This window comes from Macrotis lagotis, chromosome 4 (assembly GCF_037893015.1).
Source record: "Macrotis lagotis isolate mMagLag1 chromosome 4, bilby.v1.9.chrom.fasta, whole genome shotgun sequence".
Classification (NCBI taxonomy): domain Eukaryota; kingdom Metazoa; phylum Chordata; class Mammalia; order Peramelemorphia; family Peramelidae; genus Macrotis; species Macrotis lagotis.
Window position 1 is genome coordinate 206,598,010 of NC_133661.1, and position 21,500 is coordinate 206,619,509.

Genomic DNA, 21,500 nt, shown 5'->3' on the forward strand with positions numbered 1-21,500 from the left:
TACAAATTTTACATTAAACAATGGTAATGGGGATCTCCACCCAATTTGTGCAGTCTTTAAAATGATAAATTTTGTTTCTATTGCAATCATAATTCTCTATTTCTAGCCAATTCATATCTCCACGCAATTTCTATATTCATAATTCTCATCTTTCCCTTGCATCACTACCATGTGTGTCTTTGCTTTCTCTTGGAATAAACTAATGGTACTCAATCTAGTTTTAGTCTCATCCAGTCAATAGCCTCCACTGGTTTGTCCTAGAGGTAGTATATGGAAAGTCTGCTGCACTGGGAGTCAGAAATCTCACCTACATTTCTGAATATCTGTGTGACTTTGAGCAAATCCATTCCCATGTCAGGAAAATAAGACTTTCCCTATTTACAGGGAAGGATCATTGTGAGAGTAGGATGATGTCATTGAAAACCCTTAAAAGAACTTTCGTGTTTCATAAAATCATACAGGTATTATGATGCCTTTTTTTTAGGTTTTTGCAAAGCATTTGGATTAAGTGGCTTGCCCAAGGTCACACAGCTAGGCAATTATTAAGTATCTGAGTTTAGATTTGAACTCAGGTTGGCCTGACTCCAGGGCCACCTAGCTGCCCCTATGATGCCTTTCTTTTTATTATTTATTTTTATTTTTGTACAAATGATGTTTTTTTATACATTACTAAAATATTCTTGTTTAAGAGTAAACTTAATACTTCCTCCCCTCCAAAAAATATAGACCCTCATGAGCAATAAAATAAAGGAAAGAGAAAAAAATTAAAAATAATAACAATAATAAAAATAATAATGATAGGGGCAGCCAGTTGGCACAGTAGACAGAGCACCGGCCCTGGAGTCAGGAGCACCTGGGTCCAAATCCAGCCTTAGACACCCAACAATCATCCATCTGTGTGGCCCCAGGCAAGCCACCCAACCTCACTTGCCTTTTAACCCCCCCCCAAAAAAATAATAATAATAAATGTGCTTCAGTATGTGTTTCAACACCTCCAGCTCTGTCATGGGTGGATTACATTCTTTATGATAAGTCCATCACAAAAGTTACTTCCATATTTTTCCACCGCTGCCATTGCTGATCACAACTCCCTCCATTCGTACTTTCCCACTACCATATATTTTCTCTCTCCTTTCTATCCCTCTTCTTAAATGTGCTGTAGGGTAGCTGAGTGGTGAGGCAGACAGATCACCCGCCCTGGGGCCAAGAGGCCCCGAACCCACATACCACCTCTTAGGCCCAGCAACCACGGGGCCCTGTGGTCCCAGACAGGCCATCCAATCCCAGCCCCTTATAAGAAGTAAAAAGGAAAATGTGTTATATCTGACTACTCTCCCCCATGGTCTACCCTCTACTCCATCACTCACATCCTCCCCCTTCCCCCCCTCCCCATCCCCCTTCTCTCCTTCCTACTCTAGATGTCTATACCCCATTGAGTATATGTGCTATTTCCTCTCTGTGCCACCTCTGATGAGAGTGAAGGTTCCCTCATTCCCCTTTGCCTTCAACCTTCCATATCATTGCAATAGCTATGATGCTTTTTTTTTAGGTTTTTGTAAGGCAAACGGGGTTAAGTGGTTTGCCCAAGGCCACACAGCTAGGCAATCATTAAGTGTCTGAGGTCGGATTTGAACTCAGGTACTCCTGACTCCAGGGTGAGTGTTCAGCCACTGTACCACCTAGCCACCCAGATGATGCCTTTCTTAACCATTACAAATCAATTCAACTATTCCATGAACATTTTGAAATATAATCATTTAGTATAGATAAACAGAAACTCCTATCTTGACCCCTTTCTCTGTTTTCTCATTTATAAGATGGATCAGTTGAACTCCCAGCTCTAAATCTATGATCTGTTGATAACTGTCGTAGGAGAGCTCCTGAAAGAGATGCATTTATTTACAAATAAATAGATTTTGATGCTCAGAAAGTAACCTTTGGACATTTTCCCTTGGAGCAGAAACAGAGGAAAAGAATTGAGGGTTTTATTGGGGGGTTGGGGAAGGAGGAGTGTAGTAAAGGATTGGGTATCTACTCAGGGGTTACAGAGTTCAGAGCCCTGGTCACTTCTTCCTAAGGTGAGAAAGGACCTGACAAAGGAAATCCAAATTTGGAGTCAGGTTGTCCTAAGATATTCTAATTGTTTAAAAGAGTTCTAAAAGCAATGGTTTGTATTTGTGTCTATTTTAAAAATGTTTAAACATATTCTACTATAAAAAAATTCTTTTTTAAAAAACCTGGTTCTGGATGCAATTTGTGATTATTGCATTTTTACAACCAAGTTTTTGTTTATTAAATTTCATTTAAAGTACAGTCCAATGTATAAAATTAGTTGCAATTTTTCTGTGAATCTCTTTGCTAATATTGATTTGTATAATCATCATATGACACATTTTGATCCTTTAGAGCTAAATCCACTTAAAATTCTGAGTAGAAGAAATTGGTATGAAGGCCTAGTAACTGATTTGGTCTGTGTCTGATATCAGGTACTTTAATCAAAGGGACACCACTGAGCCAATGATGCATTTGATGTGCATACCATAATGGGGTTTGATATGCATCACTGCAGGTGGAGCACCCATGAGAAAATTCCACTGAGGGAATGACCATCAGCACAGCTGAGGTAGGTTTCTCTTAACTGGCCACAATGTTTTACCTGGCAGATCTGAAGCCTGGCTCATTGCAATGGGTTGTCTGTGACACTACATGACCTCTACCTGGAACAGATATCTAAATACATAAGGAAATATATCCTCTTATGTCCCTGCTTGCTCTATATAGCAAGTTACTATAATCAGGTCAGGTGAAGTGGGTTGCTGATTGAACCATTGTCTTCTGGTGGGGCAGCTGAGAGCACAACCTGGAAACACCCAAGACCACCCAAAAAAGACCCCTCCCCAAAAGGCAAAATCTCCAATGAGGAACTTGGGTTACTCCCAGGTCACCACCCCTCCCATGAACTCTGAAGGAGAATTTAAGGAGATCTAGGAATGGGCTCCTCTCTTGTATCTTCCAGACTCCTGTTGAAGCCCTGGTCAGCTGGCCTGACCAGTTCAATCAGAAACCCACATGGTCTACTCTTTAAACTCTTCTTAACTTTTCTATTACCATTCTTATGTGTTGTAAACTTCTTTTTAATAAATCTCTATCTTCTTTTTAAAACCTGCTTTCCCGAATCTGAGTTGGGATTCATCTCAGGGCAGTTATGGAACTTGAGAAACAACCAGCGGCAACAATACATCTCAATCTAGTGGCCCAAGCAAATTGTATCCTGTACCAGAATCTGGGAGCCAGCACCTCTTGGATCCTGTCTCAGCTGATTCTTGGATTCACCCCAACTCCCCCCCACCATTGAACTTGCTAGTCAGGGACAACTTTCAACTTGGAAGTAGCTTCTGAAGAAAAGAGACCTTCATTCCAATTTCCATATGAATTTGATCCTGATGCAGGGAATTATGGGCATAGAGGAATATTGTAATGGAAACAAATTTTGTAATCTTTTTCTGCACTTGACCTTTACTTTAACTCTGACCATGTGCTCACTGCTACAACCACACACCTCCTACAGCAATCTCTCCAATCCAAGACCCACACAACTCCCAAAACCTCTTCATGGACTCTGAGTAGGATATTAAAAGAGAAACTGGAGTATTTCTCCCTCTCTCTTACTGCCCTTACCTCTCTGATTTTCTAATGCTCCAGATAGTCAGCTTCTGGCCTGCCTGGTTAAACTGTTGCACCCAAAACCATGTGGCCTTATAGAACTTTAACTCTCTTAATCTTAAGGTCTCTAATTTTAAGAATTTTAACTCTCTCTTAATCTTATTATTTCTAACCTCCTAAGCTCCAGTTAAATCAGCCATTGGCCTGGCTGGTTAAGCTACTGGGCCCAAAACCATGTGGCCTTTAAAGAACTCTTTCTTTTATGTTGTAATGATTTTTTTTTAAATAAATCTGTGTTTTCTTTTAACCTGCACTTTAGGGTCAGAGTCATGAGTTCTTCACAGGGAAGCTAGCAACTCCTACAACAGTCTTAAGATAGTTGAATTGGGCATGAAGTTGGGAAAATATTGGACAAATATGTTTTATAGTTTCTATACCCTTTGTACTAACCTCTCCCATCCTGTTGTTCAAAGTATGAACTTTTAGTAAAGTACCTTGCCCTTCCCATGCAAAACATGCTTTAAACTTCTATCAAGATCTGACCTAGCACCCTTCACCTACATACTTTACCTCAGCTCTGTTCTCTGAGCTGCAACTCCTCATCAATGCCTCCCCCCCATTCTCCTTAAAAGCTTACTCCTCTGGGGTGCTAGGTGGTGTAGTGGATAAAACACCGGCCCTGGAGCCAGGAGTACCTGAGTTCAAATCCGGTCTCAGACACTTAATAATTACCTAGCTGTGTGGCCTTGGGCAAGCCACTTAACCCCATTTGCCTTGCAAAAACCTTAAAAAAAAAAAAGCTTACTCCTCAGTAGAGCTGTTGTCTGCCTTTGGAGGGTAGCCTGCTCTGGGGTGTGACATCCCTGACTCCTGTTACCCTTCTTTACTATTTAAGGCAGCTTGCCTTCCTTTGGAGAATAGCCCACTCCAAACTCTCCTACCCCTTTGTCCCCTGTTTCTCATCTCCAGCTTGTCTTCCTGGGAAGCCAAACCCCTCTGGTGGAGGGTGATTCCCCAAACTCTCCCACCTCTTCTTATTCTATTGAAAATCATTATCAAGCTACTTCTCCAAAGAATTTAACCTGTGAACCTTTTGTGCTAAATTGCAACCTTTGGATTTAAGTCTAAACCTTTCCTACAAAAAAAAAAGAGGGGAGAATAATGGAGCAGGTACTTTTAAGCGTAATCTCTTTTCCTTGGAGACTCAGTCTTTGCCTAAAAGATGAATTATGGTTTAGCCTCTAATAGGGGATGGAGTGCTAAGACAGCTGCTTAGCAGTTCTACAATCCATCTGAATGAAATGGTTATATTAATTTCTTATTCTTTTACTTGGGTTGTTCAAGGAAATTAAAATTTCTTTCATAATAAGCTGGTTTTTCAAGTGTTGTGGGTGGATCATTGGTTCTCCATGAATAATTCATGATTCTGACCCCTAGAATGTGGATATACAAAGAAAATACAGATTTATTAAAAAGTCATTACTACACAAAGAGAGAAAGTGAGAGATAGTTAAAAGTTCTTTAAAGGCCACGTGGATTTTTGGGTGGGGTAGTTTAACCAGGCTGACCTGGGAAAGGCACTAGCAGCTCTCCTTAAATGTCCCCTCAGGGCCCATGGGAGGGCAGCACCCTGGGAGTGGTTGGGTCTTGTTTTGGAGAAATTGCTCTCTGATTGTACAATCTAGCATCTAGCTTGACCCACCTGTGAACCCAAGGCCAGGATCAAAATAAAGGTCAAAAGGAAACATTTTTAACTGTGCAAAGAAAGTTACAAGGATTAGTTCTCTCTCTCTCTCTCTCTCTCTCTCTCTCTCTCTCTCTCTATATATATATATATATATATATATATATATATGTGTGTGTGTGTGTGTGTGTGTGTGTGTGTATGCATATATAAGGTTACAGGATTTAAATATTTTAACTGCAGAAAAAGATTACACAATTTGTTTACAATGATAATATTTCTCTGTGTTCATAATTCCCTGAATCACAAGAAAAAAAGAAAGGATAGAGATGGTACATCCATTTGGTATCATTCACCTTGTATTGGACATCAGGAGCTGCAGTGTTTTCTCAGTTCTACTCTGGAGCAGGAATTAGAATATATATATATATATATATATATATATATATATATATATACATATATATATATGTATTTAACAGCGAGCAGGGAAGGGGAGAAAAAGGAAGGGACAAAATCAGGGAGAAAAAGGAAGGAGGGAGAGAAGGGAGAGAAGGGAAAAAAAGTCATTTTGAGATAAGAGTCTGTCTACTGAATGATGGAAAAGGATGGTCCTTTCAGTGAAAGAGATTTAAGATTAGGATTCCTTTAAGTGAAAAATTCTAAAACTGAGCCAGAGATAAGAAAAACTCAGATTTTAATTCACTGGTGACCATAAACAGTTTACAGATTCAACTCTTTGGCCAAGGCCTAGAGCTAGTGAGCTACTTAAGGATCAACTGATTAACAAAGGACCAGGCTAGAATTTCTGAAAGAAAAGGGTACAACCACAGAGAAGAGTCTTCACTTTGACGAGGCCTGGGTCTAGCATAGAGGGGGATGTGGGCCAGACCATAGAGTCTTGTCCACTTCCCATGCAGTGAGGAGTCAGGGGAAGGGGTGGGCAAAGAGTGATACCCCTTCCTTTGTGACTGGGTCAAGTATTCACCTGGGAAGTCTGAGATCTGGAAGGTAGAGTAGGAGAATGGGCTGTGGTGGCTGGACTTCACCTCCCAAAACTGGAGTCACAGTCACCTCCCATACCTGGAGGCTTCTCTTCAGAACCACATGACATTCTGTTCTCTTCTGGGTCCTCACATTTACTCCTTCAGAGGTGCTCTCCCAAAGGTGTCCAGGACATCCAGCAGAAACTAACATATTTGGGTAAGCAAGAGAACTAATTGATAAATTTATGTATAGGGGCTTCTATTAAAGGAAAATGATTAAATTAAGTTAATTATTAGAATTTTTGGCAATGTGTTCCTTAGAACTTACTTCTGCTGTCTGTGTCTTTTAAAAATCTAAAGTGGTTTCTAATTACCTGCCCTTGCTTCTCTTATCTATTCATGAATTTTTAAAAATATGAGATGGCTTATAAATCTAAGGTAGACATTTTTGTGGGTCTTTTTGGATAGATTCTCAGACTAATTTGCCATAAAACTTTCCTTAAATATGATAGGATAGCTCTGATGCTTTTGAGGGGTAACTAGATTCCAAGCCCTAATGTAAAGATACTATACATAGCTGTTGTATGGGAAGGGATCTCAAGTAGAAATTTACAATCAACCAATATTATACTATAGTCCTTAGGGTATCTGCTTCAACCTTGTATGCCTTCCCAATTTTGACTTTTACCCCTCTGTATCTTTTATGCCAACTTAATTACACACTCCTTAGTAGTTCATACTCAAAGGGTCAAAAAATCTTACAGAACAAAGATGATCATACAAGAATTCATATTTATTGCACTATTTATTTGATTCATCATGCATACCTGTTTTCTAACTGCTATTCTAAGCAGTTAAATATGTTAAACCTTAACATTTAGATAGCAAACTATGTCCTTTTAGCATTTTTTTGTTTCTTCTTTCCTTTAACCATCTCAGCCCCCGGTTCCCTTAACTCTTTAAATCCCTTTGACTTCATTGTCTTAGTTTTCTCAGTCACTGTCCCTCACTTCCTCTGTCTCTTGAGCTTTCCTCAACACCACTTTCTTGCCTTCTTACTCTTCACATCTGCTGCTCACCATGTACTTTGTGATCCAGTGACAATGGTGTTCTTGCTACTCAAACAAGACACTCATTTCCCAATCATGGACATTTTCACTAATTCTCTCCTTCATGACTATCTCCTGCCTTCCTTCCTTGCTTCCCAGTCCCAGCTAAAACTTCAGCTTCTACAAAAAGCCAGTCCTCTTTATTCCTTGTTCTTTGCTTCTTTTCTTTCCTTCCCTTTTTGGGCAGATAGGTAGTTTAGAGCATAAAGTGTTAGAAATGGAGTCAGGAAGACCTAAGTTCAAATTTGTCCTCAGGTAGTGTGTGACCCTGGGCAAGTCACTTAGCCTATTTGCCTCAGAATTCTTTCAGGTTCTTGTGAGATTAATATAAGAAATCTGTAAAGTATTTTGCAAACTTTAAATAACTACATAAATTCTAGCTCTCTTGCTCTGTGTGATGATCTTCAGTTGATCCTGTATACATCTTGTTTGTATATTGTAGTTTATATGTTCTCTCTCCCATTAGACTGGGAATTTCTTGAGAGTGGGAACTAATTTTTTTTTATAGCCTGTCTGGATCCCCAATGCTTAGCACAGTTCCTGACAGATGCTTAAATAAATGTTTGTTGACTTGATTTCATGGGTCAGTGACCCTAATTGGAAAAAGTTTCTGTTTCCAAATCTGTGTTGTTCATTCTCAATCTTTAGTCTTGTATTTTTTTGTTTGAAAAAAACAGTAACAAGAGATGGAGAAAGAAAAAGAGAAAGAATCTATTCCACTCCCTCCAAAGAAAAACTATATGGACAACCAGGGACTGGATATCATGGTAATTCTGTTTCTTCTTATGCAGAAATATATGTGCTAGTCTCAACTTCAGGTCTAAATCATTGCTCTTCTCTTTGACTTACACTGACTTTGTGCATGCTTGTAGGAGGAAGAACCAGAAATTCCAGAAAAAAAAAAGCATGAGGATACAGAAATCAACCTGGGGAATGGGTCAGAGCTTTCCACTTTCCAAAGGTGAAGTATCAGATTTAATTGGGATGAATGTTAAAGTCCTCTAAGAATTAAAAAAAAACACAACACCAATAGTTTTCCCTGGTTATCTCCCACATCTGGAACTCTCTCCATCCTTATACCCACCTTCCCTGACTTCCTTCTCAACTAAACTCCCACCTTCAGCAAGAAGCTTTTCCTGATCCTCCTTAGGACCAGGAGCTTTCCTTAGGAGACAATCCACAGTTTATCCTGCATGTAGTTTGAACCCGGTTATATCTTCTCTTCATTATACTATGAGCTCATTGAGGATAGAGACTTCTTTTGACTTTCTTTGTCCTCAGCCTGGAACATAGAAGTTTCTAGTAGACTGACTGATTGATAAGTTAAACCTAGAGGGTAGGTTTGAAGAGACAATGAGGGATTCTGGGGGTTTCTGTGGCTGCAGGTTCAATATGAATCTGTAGTATGATAACAGCAGGCAATGGTTACTGTCCAGAAGAAGGGAAAGGGCGGTCCTGGTCAGACAACCATCAGGGCTCAGTTCTGGTCACTACACATTAAAGACACTGACCTAAGTGGAATGAATCCTTAGGAAGATGATGAGATGATAGTGACAGGAATCAGGTGAGCATCAAATCAGAACTGCAAGATTCCTCAGAAAAGGATGAGAGAGACCAAATCTAATGATGACAACCATTGCTCCCCAATCAGGTATGGAAGGGCAGACCTAGAACTCCACATACAATCTTGTAGCAGGTATTATTTTCCACACCTATCCCACTATCTCATTTTTATATGAATTCCACGCCAAACTTTTATTCTGCCTAAAAGCTCACTTCCCCTACCTAGACTTTAGAACAGCCTTTTGGGCTCTAAGTTCCTGGAAGCCCCATTGTGCTTTAACCACAAATACCAGTTTATCTTCTCTGTGTGTGTGTGTGTGTGTGTATGTGTCTCTCTGTCTCTGTTTCTTTCTGTCCTCTCTTTCTCTCCCTCTCTCCCTCTTTCCCTTTTCCCATCCCCCCTCATCTCTCTCCTTCTCTCCTCTCTCTCTCTCTCTCTTTATATATATATATATATCTCACTCTCTTGTGTTTGTCTCTCATATCTGTCTCTTCTCCCTATTCCTTTTTTGGCATTGTCTCTCATCTTTGTCTCTTTCCTGTCCATCCATTAGAATGTGAGTTCCATGAGAATAAGGTGTTTTTATTTCTATCTTTTGCCCCTCTTTTTATCTCTAGCACTTCTACAGTGCCTGGCACATTCTGACAATTAATACATAATTATTGACTATTTATTTCTCTCTAGAACCTTTGATTTCAGCCCTATTCAAAAGCAATTTGTTATAATGGAATGTGTATCTGGGTTGAAATGCCCTCTCTAATGCTTCCTTATATCACCTTGGACATAGTTCAAGTTCAAGTTAATTCTTTTCTTTTTTTAATTTTTAAAAAATTTATTTTAAGGCAATGGGGTAAAGTGACTTGCCCAAAGCCACACAACTAGGTAATCATTAAGAGTTTGAAGTCAGATTTGAACTCAGGTCCTCCTTACTCCAGGGCTGGTACTCTATCTACTGCACCACCTAACTGCCCCTTAATTCTTTTCTGAACTTCAGTTTATTCAAGTTAAAAGAGGGAACTTTTGATGTCCTACGATCCTATGATTCCTCCCTCTTCCCCTTTAGCTCCTCCTCCCCCCCCAAGCTGGTACTGTCTGAGTTGCCTAGGGACACTGAGAAATTAAACACTCTTCTATTCTCCACAACAAACGCTCTACTGGAAAAACCACCATCCTCAAAGAGTGAACAGTTGGTTTTAGAGAAACAAGGAGGTCTGCTTATAGGGCTCCAGTTGGAAAGGAAGTTCAGCGACATCAGGGACAAATGAGGAGATGGGGTCATTCTGAAGTCCTCCTCCTATTAGGCTATTCCTTACAACCCCAACAATTTGGGAAGACCCTTAGGAGTTTTCTAGTCTGTAAATTCATTTCTGATGGGCTGTTAAGGGGGTGACTCTGGGGGGAGAATTCCCAGAAAAGTTTCTTAGGACACCATCACTTTCCCCTATTTCAGAATGTGACTGCTGTATTCAGTGACCTTAGGAGGATAGTGAAGAGTGAAAACCTTCTTGTTATTCACTTTCCTGAGTCATGAGGGTTAATCTGGAATACCTCTGGATCCAGGATAGGCTGAGTTTGCTGTGATCTTTGACCCAAAAAGGGTAGATTTAACAGGACCAAGATTTGTTTTTTGTCATGCCAAAGATCATCATCTTCTGAGTGCATCCATTGAACAAAGACATCCATCTATCTGGAACCAAGACATCTATCTACCTGGGTGTCCCTCCTGGGTTGAGCATGTGAGAAGTAAAAAGGTAATTCTAACTTCTTTCTATTTTATCTTCAATAAGGGAGAACCAGCAGCCTTTCTCCAAGGCAAGACAATTCTACAAAACTCATGCCCAGTTGTTCCGGAGTACTCTAGTGGGCCTCCTGTGTACAGGTAAGACTTTCTAAGTTTAGTTTTTCTTCATATTCTAAGAAGTGAAGGATTAAATCACTGTGGAATTGATGGTATATCATTATAAATCATGCTGCTAGGTGTAGAGTGGACAGAGTGCTGGGCCTGGAGTCAAAAAGACCTGAGTTAGAAACTTACTAGCTGTGTGATCCTGGGCCAGTGAATTAACCCCCTTCATAATAGCCCCTACAACACACAGGGTGGTTGTGAGGCTCAAATGAGATAGAATATATAAAGTACTCTGAAATTATTTTTTAGATTTTTCTGGAATGTCCTTAGCTACAGTTGAAAGTCGTAGTATTGAAATCATTAGTTCTCTATAAATATATGGGGAAGTCACTTAACCTTGTTTGCCTCGGTTTCTTCATCTGTAAAAATGAGCTAGAGAAGGAAATGGCAAACCACTCAAGTATTTTTGCCAAGAAAACCCCCAAATGGGGTCATGAAGAGTCAGATATGACTGAAATGACTGAACAACAACAAAATGAAAAAAATGAATCATTTTATAATTATTAACTGAGTGGTTGCCATCCCTTTTTACATAATGTTTAATCTCTCTCTATATATATATGTATCTTACCTCCCACTCTTTCCCTGAACCTGCTCTCTATCTTTTCAGTGTACAGCACAAAATTATGTGAAATTATAAATATCAACAAAATTTATCTGGAACAATAAAAGGGAATTAATGCAAAAAATGCAAAGAAAGGTAGCCTAACTGCACCAGTTCTGAAAAACTATATTATAAAGTGACAGTCATTAAAACTTGACTGGTAGTGACTAAGAAATAAAGAAATGGATCAGTGGAATAAATTAGGTACAAAAGAAGAAGTGGTAAATAACTTTAGTAAACACTGTTTGATAAACCCCAAACAGTAACTTCTGAGATAAGAACTGGAAAACAGTATGGCAAAATCTAGGCATAGACTCATATCTCACACCCAATAAAAAATAAGGTCTAAATGAGTACAGGATTTAAACATAAAGGGTGATTCCATGGACCGATTAAGAGAACAAGAAATATTCTGTCAAGTGTGTGGAGAGGAGTGATGTTTATGACTATACAGGAGATAGAGAACATTATAAATTGCAAAATGGATGATTTCAACTATATTAAATATATGGAATTGAATCAGACTGTTCACCACCATGGGGAGGAGGGAGAGAAGGGAAGGTGATAGAAAAATGTGGAACTCAAATTTGCAAATGGATGAATATTGAAAATATTGTTTTGCATGTAATAGGAAAGATAAAATAAACTTTTAATTTAAAAAATGTCCCAGAGTTGTTTTAATGGTGATATCTGGTTACCTAATCATTCCTGATATTTTAGGACAATTGAGATGATAATCACCTGCCAAAAGTAAATGGAAACCAGAACCATGACAGCCTTCATTTGGTATCCACACTACCACATTTGTTTTCAAAACTATTGCATTCTCTGATGCATAGCTTATACAATTTTTCTTCTCTTTCAATTATCTTTTTAATGTTTTCTGTATGACACCAGTTACTTTCACCTGATTCCCTACATGCCTAATTTTATCATTCTGTGGTCCAAATCTTTCTTTTTTTAAAAAAATTATTTATTTAAGGCAATGGGGTTAAGTGACTTGCCCAAGGCTAAACAGCTAGACAATTATTAAGTGCCTGATGTCGGATTTGAACTCAGGTCCTCCTGACTCCAGACCTGTGCTCCATCCACTGCATCACCTATTTGCCCCTGTGGTCCAAATCTTGATCCACAGGGAGTCAAGGTGGGAATGGGTTCTAGGGGCTAGAGAAGGGAAAAGAAGGAAGGAAAAAGAAGGGGAGGAGGTGGAGGAGAAAATAGCCACAGGATTGGACCTAGCTTTAGTCATTCTGCTACTCTGATCAGTGATTCTCCTCCCCATTGTAAATCTCTTTTTTTAAATAGTAATATTTTGTTTTTTCTAGTTGCGTATCAAAATATTTTTAACATTAAAAGTTTTGATTTTCAAATTTTCACTCTCCTTCACCTGCCCCTTCCCTGAGAGAGGAAGCAATTTGATAGGGTTATACATGTTTAATCATACAAAACATATTACCATATTAGTCATATTGTTAAAAAAGATTCAGACTCAAAGGAAAAAAATCCCATGAAATAAAAATACAGAAAGTGAAAAACAGTATACTTCGATCTATATTTAGACACCATCAGTTCTTTTTTCCAAAAGTGGATATGAGTTGGCTTTTGTTATTTTTAAAAATAGTAATAATAATGACATAGTTTTCATTTTTGTTTGCACTTTAAAATTTGTAAACTGCGGGGAGGGGAGCCAAGATGGCAACAAGAGCGGATCTTGTCTTAGGCACTCTCTCATAAATCTTTGAAACTAAGGACTTTAGGGGAGGCTAGGTGGTGTAGTGGATAAAGCACCGGCCCCTGAAGTCAGGAGTAACTGGATTCAAATCCAGTCTCAGACACTTAATAATTACCTAGCTGTGTGGCCTTGGGCAAGCCACTTAACCCCATTTGCCTTGCAAAAAACTTAAAAAAAAAAAGAAACTAAGGACTTTAAATTTTTGAGAGACAGAACCCACAGAGGGACTCAGTGAGGCAGTTCTCCTACTCAAAGTAACCTGGAAAAATAACAGAAAGGCTCTGCTCCCCCAGGTCAGAGGGTTGGCCCACCAGAGCAAAAGAACTTTAGCCTCCCAGAGGCAGCCCCAGGGCACTGGGAACCGTAGCTCACAGCAGCAGGGGAGTTTCCTGAGCTACACCCCAGGCACAAATTGGGGGAACAGGGTGGGGACCTCTGCCAGAGTGAGCACATGAAGTCCAGCCCTCAGGGCACACAGCAAGCAGCTTGGCCACTGCATTCCAGATCCAGGAAAAAACAGCAGGCCAAGCTGGTAAGCAGGAGACCCCAGGGCATGAGCCCACTGAGCTGAGGGAGGGGAGTGAAGAGAGACTGCAGAGCTCTGTCCTCTGCCCCTGGAACAGGACTCTGGGGCTCTGACCACATTCAGATCCTGATCACAGTCTAGCGCCCCCCCCCCAGAACATCAGGGGCCTCCTCCACCTCAGCCCCACAGCAGAGGGGGGGCACATATGGTTATTCACAGACCACGAGGGAGGACAGAGCCTCACACACTGAGACCCTTGTGGGAGTGTCCCAAAAGCTCAGGAAGCACCCCCAAAACAGACTTGGGCTGGGAAAATGAACAAGCAGAGAAAAAAGAGGAACACCATTGAGAAATACATTATCTGTGATCCCAAGAAGGATCAATATACTCAGTCTGAAGATGAGGAAACACAAGCTCCTGCATCTAAAGACTCCAAGAAAAACAGAAATTGGGTTCAGGCTATGACAGAGCTCAAAAAAAAACTTTGAAAATCAAATGAGGGAGTTAGAAGAAAAACTGGGAAAAGAAATGAGAGAGATGCAGGAAAAACATGAAAATGAAATCAGCAGCCTAGTCAAGGAAATCCAAAAAAATGCTGAAGAAAATAGCATGCTAAAAACCAGCTTAGGTCAAATGGATAAAACAGTTCAAAAAGTTATTGAAGAGAACAATGCTTTAAAAAGCAAAATTGGCCAGATGTAAAAAGAGATAAGAAAACTCTCTGAGGAAAACAAATCCTTCAGACAAAGAATAGAACTCAGGGAGATTGATGAATTTACGAGAAATCAGGACTCAATAAAATGAAAAATTAGAAGAAAATGTACATGTCATTGAAAAAAGAACTGACATGGAAAACAGACTTAGGAAAGAAAATTTTAAAATTATTGGAATACCTGAAAGTCATGATCAGGAAAAGAGCCTTGACATCATTTTCAAAGAATTACTACAGGAAAATTGCCCTGATATCCTAGAAGCAGAGGGCAAAATAGAAATGGAGAGAATTCACCGATCCCCCCCCGAGAAAGAGATCCCAAAAAACCAACCCCTAGGAATATTATAGCCAAGTTCCAGAACTCCCACGTCAAAGAGAAAATATTACAAGCAGCCAGAAGGACACAGTTCAAATATCATGGAGCTGCAGTCAGGATCACACAGGACTTAGCAGCAACTACATTAAAAGCTCGTAGGGCTTGGAATATAATATACCAGAAGGCAAAAGAGCTTAGAATGCAACCGAGAATCAACTACCCAGCAAGGCTGAATGTCCTCTTCCAGGCAAAAAGATGGACTTTCAATGAACCAGGGGAATTTCAAAGGTTCCTTTTGGAATGGCCAGAGCTGAACAGGTTTGATCTTCAGATACAGGACTCAGGTGAAGCATAGAGATTGAAGGAGAAGGGGAAAATATGAGGGACTTAATGATGATGAACTGCATGTATTCCTGTATAGAAAAATGACACTGATAATACTCATGAACCTTCTCAGTTAATAGAGCAGGTAGAAGGAGCTTTTATAGTTGAAGCACAGGAGAAAGCTGAATTTGAAGATAAAATATGGTGTAAAAATGGAGTCAATAGAAAAAAGGGAAATGTAATGGGAGAAAGAAAAAGGAGAAGGGCAATAGGCCAAGATATTTCATAGAATAAGATTTTTCTTTATTACAATGAGTTATTGCAATGATATGGAAGGGGGAAGACAAGGGGGAATGAGGGAATCTTTGCTCTCATCAGAGGTGGCTAGGAGAGGAAACAGCATATATACTCAATGGGGTATAGACATCTGGAGTAAGGAGGGGGGAGCAGGGGGAAGGGGGGGATGTGAGTGATGGAGGAGAGGATGGAGCATAGGGGGAGTGGTCAGACATAACACATTTTATTTTTTTACTTCTTGCAAGGGGCTGGGATTGGTCCGGGACCATAGGGCCAGGTGGATGCTGGGCCTAAGGGGTGGGGGGGGCTCGGGGTCTCTTGGCCCCAGGGCCAGGGATCTGTCTGCTGCACCACTCAGATACCCTACAGCAGAGTCAGAGAGAAAGGAGAGAGAAAATATAGTACATGGTAGTGGAGAAATAAGAAAGGAGGGAGTTGCGATCAGCAATGGCAATGGTGGAAAAATATGGAAGTAACTTTTGTGATGGACTTATCATAAAGAATGAGATCCACCCGTGACAGAGTTGTTGGTGTTGGAACAAAGACTCAAGCACATTTTTTTATTATTATTATTTTGGGAGGGGTGCAGGGCAAATGGGGCTGGGTGGCCTGCCTGGGGTTGCATAGCAGGGTGATTGTTGGGTGTGTGAGGCTAGATTCGGACCCAGGTGCTCTTTTTCTTTATTCTTTTTTCTTTTTTTTTTTTTTTTTTTTGGTTTTTGCAGGGCAGTGGGGTTGGGGTGGCTTGCATGTCACACAGCTGGGTGATTGTTGGGTGTATGGGTCCAGATATGGGCTCAGGTGCTCCTGGCTCCAGGGCTGATGCTCTGTCCATTGCACCACCTGGCCATACCTACAATTATTACTATTATTTTTTTTTATTTTATTTTTTTCTCTCCCCTGTACTTTATCACTCAAGTGAGTTTATTTTTTGGGGGGGAGGGGGTATTTTGTTTACTCTTAAACAAGAATATTTTATTAATGTATAAAAAACATTTGTGCAAAATGAGAGTAAATAAATATTAAATATTTAAAAAAAAAATAAATAAAATTTGTGAAGTGTTTTTACATATATTGAATCCATTAAAAGAATAAGTACAGGAGAAAGGCTGCCTTGGAGTCCTTTGGAATTGTCTTTGATTATTGTATGGCTGAAAAGAATTCAATCATTCAAAGTTGATCATCATATACTATTGTTGTTCTTGTGTACAATGTTCTATTGGTTCTGCTCACTTCACTTTGTATCAGTTCATATAAGTCTTGATTTTTCTAAGTCAGCCTGCTCATCATTTATTAATGGCACAATAATATTCCATTAGAATAGTTTGCATATCATACATGTATATAATACATATATATAACACATATGTATATACATGTAATCATAATTTGCTCAACCATTCCCCAGTTGATGGGTATCCCTTCAATTTCTATTCTTTGCCAGCACAAAAAGTGCTGTTATAAATATTTTTGGTACAAATAAGTCCAGTTAACCTTTTTCCTTATCTCTTTCAACTTTTTTTTTTTTAGTCTATGCTGCCTATGTCCTGGGGGCCTGTATTCTGAATTTCCAGAGAGCACTGGCTTTACTTGTCTTCAGCTGTTTGGTGGTCTTCTTCATGGCTTACAGTTTCATTAAAAGGCATTATGGGAAGAAACTATTGAGATGTGCGAAGCCCTTTGGAAATTCTTGGCTGTGGCTTTGGCTAAAATGGTGAGTGGTCAGAGAGCTTCAGTGGTCCCACAATTTTGTTATCTTCCACTATTTATCCAAATTCTAGAATTTTTTGCTCACCTCTCTTTGTCTTTCTCTCAGAGTCTTTGTCTTGTCTCTCTCTGTGTCTCCTATGAAAGTAATTACTGCTGTTTTCCCTGGTAATATCATCTCAGGAAAGGGAATCATTTCCAACAAAATATCTGTGGTCTTTGCCTATTCACACAGGGTAACCTACAAATTCTCCTGTGTTTGGATAGTCTCTCTTAGAGTTGTTCAATAGAAAACTAAGGTTTAAGTGGTCAGTGAGAATTGTCTGATTCTACCTAAGTCCTTCATTAGAAACAATTTAGTCAAGTGGAAAGGGTGATGCTTTGAAAGAAGAGTGTCTGGGTTTGGAAAATGGCTCTGAAAATTACAATCTGTGTGATCCTGGGCTAGGCACTTAGAATTCTCTTGACCTCAATTTCCTCATCTGTAAAATGAGCAAGTTAGACTAGATGATGTCAAAGATCCCTTCCATTCCTAAATCAATGATGCTTTGAAACTCCACTCTTAAGTCAATGAGGTATGTAGCATATACATGCAAAAAGAACATTGTTCCTTTAGGTTAAATAAGATAATTTGCATCAAGGGATTTATAATGCTGAAAGTATCATATGTGTTGGCTGGTATTTTAAAATTAGTAATTATAATGACATAGTTTTCATTTCTGTTTGTGTCTTAAAGTTTGCAAAGTGTTTTTACATATGTTATCTCCTTAAAAGAAGTACAGGAGAAGTGCTGCCTTAGAGTCTGGAAGCCCTGAGTTCAAACTATGCCTAAAACTAGCTTATGTTACTATGACAAATCACTCCAAAGAAAGTTTTGACAAGTTGCCAAACTTCATTGTAGAGGGACTTTCCACATTCATATTTCCCTATACAAATGAAATCACAGGTCCCTTCATCAAAAGTATTATTAGTAATTGTGAGGAAGAACTTAGACTTCTCTAAACTGTATTAAGCCAACAAGGATTCTGGAAAGATTTCATTAATCTTTTTGTAACACCTACATATTCTCTTTCCTTCTCTTTTTAGGGGTCTGAAGGCAGTTGCCTTGGTCAGTCTCATCTTATGGCTGGCCCTTGACACTGCTCAAAGGCCAAAACAGCTCATTTCATTTGCTGGAATCTGTATGTTTCTTATCATCCTCTTTGCCTGCTCCAAACACCACTTTGCAGTAAGTCTTGGGTTTGTAGATAAGACTAAGAAAGTCACCCCACTGACCTTCTACTTAATTACGGAGAGGCCCTTCAGGAAAGTGATGTGAACTCTTGACTACTTGGCCATAGAACCAATGCTGAATTAAGAAATAAATGGTGAATGGGGAGAATACCAGAGGATAAAGTCAGAGGGGAGATAAGAATGCCAGAGATCCTTATGAAACTCAATCTAGTTCCTCTTTAATTAGAAGGAGCCAGCAAAGCTAAAGTATTTGGGAATGGTTTGAGAATTTAGGAAATAAATCAGACAAGTCAGATGATTGGACCAAAAAAAATCTGTTTTTAAAAAATATGTAAATGACGTGAGTAGAATCTTTCTGATTAAATTCCTGAAGGAGAACACATTTTTCATTCTGGAATCTGAAAGTACTATTTGTACTTAAGAAATATCAGAAGTGTAATTTTATCATATAAACTTAGCAAAATTTACAGTTAGTTACCTCTGTGTTTTTCTATATGGCTTTAGCCTTTAGAGATATCCCAGGCCTGTACTTAAATCTCAGATTGGCTCCAACAATGAGTCAACTATGATATTTGAAATGAAATACAGGGGTGATGGGTTCCCCTTCCCTGGAGATCTTCAGTTAGAGACTGAATGATTTCTGTTTGGCTGTGTTATAGTGTAGATTCCCTTTGTATATGAGCTAGATTAGGTGCCTTTTAGCAATAAATAATATTTCTATAGTGCTTTAAGGTCTGAAAAGAATTTTATTATGTTTCTTTAAAAATAATTATACATTATTTAAACATTCATTTTTAAAATTGTTGAGCTCCCAGTTCTCTCCCTTCCTGCAGTCCTTTTCCCACTCATTGCCAAGGCAAGAAATAGGATATCAATTACACATGTTAAGTCATGCAAAATATATTCATATTAGCCAGGTTGAAAAAAAAAGCAAGAAAAATAGAGTGAGTGGGGGGAAAAATACGTTTTAATCTGCAATCAGAGTTCATTGATTCTTCCTCTGGATATCAATACCATTTTCTTCATGATTTTTTTAGAAAATTTTAAGTAATTGATTAAAATAATTTAGTCTCTCATACTCATCTGATACAACCATTCTGTTATTATTATCTCCATTTTACAGATAAAAAAACTGAGAAAGGAAGGTATTGCCCAAGGTCACATAGCTAATAAGTGTCTCAGAAAGAATTCACACTTAGGTTTTTCTGACTTAAAGGTCTTCTTTATCCACTGTGCTACCTCCTCTTAAACCCAGGTATCTTGGAGGGCTGTGTTTTGGGGTCTCATACTGGAATTTGTTCTTGGCATCGTGGTCATCCGAACTGATCTCGGATTTGCTGCATTTCAGTGGCTTGGTGATCAGATTGAGGTATGGAAATCTGGGTTCTAGGTTCTATTCTACCCCAGGATCCTGGGAAGAAAAAAGTTGGGAGAAAGGGAAATTAAGATTCCATCTTAAGTACCAGAGAAGGATCTCAGGGCAGAAAATTCAAATGTAAAGTGTATATAAGAACACAAGACAAAAAAAGGAGAAGGGCAGAGGTAAAATGGTGGAGTGAAAGCCAACATTTTTACTTAGATATTCCAAACATATCCCTCCACAACAACTAAAAACATAACCTCAATTCTGATCAGGAAACCCAACATAGATAGGGAAGATTTTTTTCAATACTTCCCTAAGCTAAGACAAAGTTCATTGGCTCAAATCTAGAAATGGAAGGACCTGTTAGGAATCAGTGACATCTATTTCACTCTATTGATGTGGATTGTTTTACCAAGGAACCTTCCTATATACAGAAACTACAAAGGAAAGTACTTGGTGGATAGGCAAGTGACACACAGTATCTATGATCTGGCCAGAGAGCATGAGCTGATGATTACAGGCATGGTAGATGACCATTGGACACACCACTGAAAGGTAGTTTTCAACATATAAGACCTTTAATAGTTTCAGATGTGACCCCTAACTCAAGGAAGTCCAACAGCAATGGTTTTGTATGGTGTGTACATACTGTGGAAAGGGGTAATATTAGCATCTTCATGGGTCTTAACTGCTTTAGGTTACCACAAGAGAACTTTATGGCCTATGCATACAAGCAGAGTTGAGAGATGAGTATAATTAATCCACTGTCCCATGGGTCTTCCTTATCTTTGCTTGTTTTTCTTTCCCTTTAGACTTTCCTCAATTATACAATAGCTGGCTCCAGTTTTGTCTTTGGAAATGTGCTCATCAAGGATATTTTTGCCTTTCAGGTGAAACCTGTTTTTGTTTGTGAAATGGGGAGTTAGGAGGATAATGATTGAGTGTGTGTGTGTGTGTGTGTGTGTGTGTGTGTGTGTGTATTGGATACAATAATGATTTTTCACAATAGGCTTTAGTTTTGGCCATAAAAATCCTCACAGTCATGAAAAAAGTAAGCTAATGGGATATCTATGAAGTCAGGTATACAATGGATTAGGTCATTCTGGAAGTATGATCTTAATTAAATTAGGCACAAGAAATAGCAGGCTTCTCATGCCCTTAGTGGTTAAGCTCTTATTCTGTGCTAAGCAATATACAAAGTACTGGTTTCCAATAAGAAAAGTGAAGTTCTTGCTCTCCAGAAAGTCCTCTCTAATTCCAGGAGAGAAGATATAAAAACTCAATTAATCTGCAGAGTTCTTATGATCCAATGGGTTTACAGCAGGGTAGAGGGAAAGCTCCAGGTAGCTCTGAGTTAGATGACAGTGCCAGGGTACAGAAGCAGAGCATAGGGTAAGGCCTGAGGGACCTTGGGAAGCAAGGTCAGGGCAGATGGCAGGGTTTGGAGATCTTCCATGTCTCTGAAAGAAATGGGATTGCTGACTTGCATCTCATGCAAATGTCATATAAAGTTAAGCATGAGAGAGTGGGTAGTGACTGCATCCCATATGAGTTTCAGGCTGAGGGAAAGTGCTCAAGTGGAGGAGTGGAGAAGGAGGAAGAGGAAAGACAAAAGGGGAAATGGCCCACTTGGGTTTCCTTTGATGTCTGTCTCCTTCAGAAATTAGATTCACTTTCTGGGAGAAATAAGACGTAAATAAATTTTAGGTCTAGTTTCCTCCTAAATTGGCTTATGTTTATAGTTATTCATATATTCATCATCTAATCAATTGGC

The 21,500-nt window shown here is 39.2% G+C and overlaps 1 protein-coding gene across 8 annotated transcripts in view; it reads left to right on the forward strand.

The window, feature by feature from the left end:
• Positions 1-21,500, forward strand: part of LOC141522154 (sodium/nucleoside cotransporter 2-like) — a 52,941-nt gene that overhangs the window by 14,230 nt on the left and 17,211 nt on the right. For 4 of the 8 annotated variants that reach the window (XM_074235320.1, XM_074235322.1, XM_074235323.1 and 1 more), the window contains 8 exons: positions 2,487-2,623; positions 8,120-8,209; positions 8,315-8,403; positions 10,794-10,885; positions 16,954-17,137; positions 18,217-18,358; positions 19,619-19,732; positions 20,539-20,616. In XM_074235320.1, the coding sequence (XP_074091421.1) occupies positions 8,129-8,209; positions 8,315-8,403; positions 10,794-10,885; positions 16,954-17,137; positions 18,217-18,358; positions 19,619-19,732; positions 20,539-20,616 (780 nt within the window). In that variant the 5' untranslated portion in view covers positions 2,487-2,623; positions 8,120-8,128. Of the gene's footprint in view, positions 1-2,486; positions 2,624-6,392; positions 6,551-8,119; positions 8,210-8,314; positions 8,404-10,210; positions 10,281-10,369; positions 10,758-10,793; positions 10,886-16,953; positions 17,138-18,216; positions 18,359-19,618; positions 19,733-20,538; positions 20,617-21,500 lie in introns of those variants that run through there. The other 4 variants (XM_074235325.1, XM_074235324.1, XM_074235326.1 and 1 more) reach the window with 4 other exon arrangements.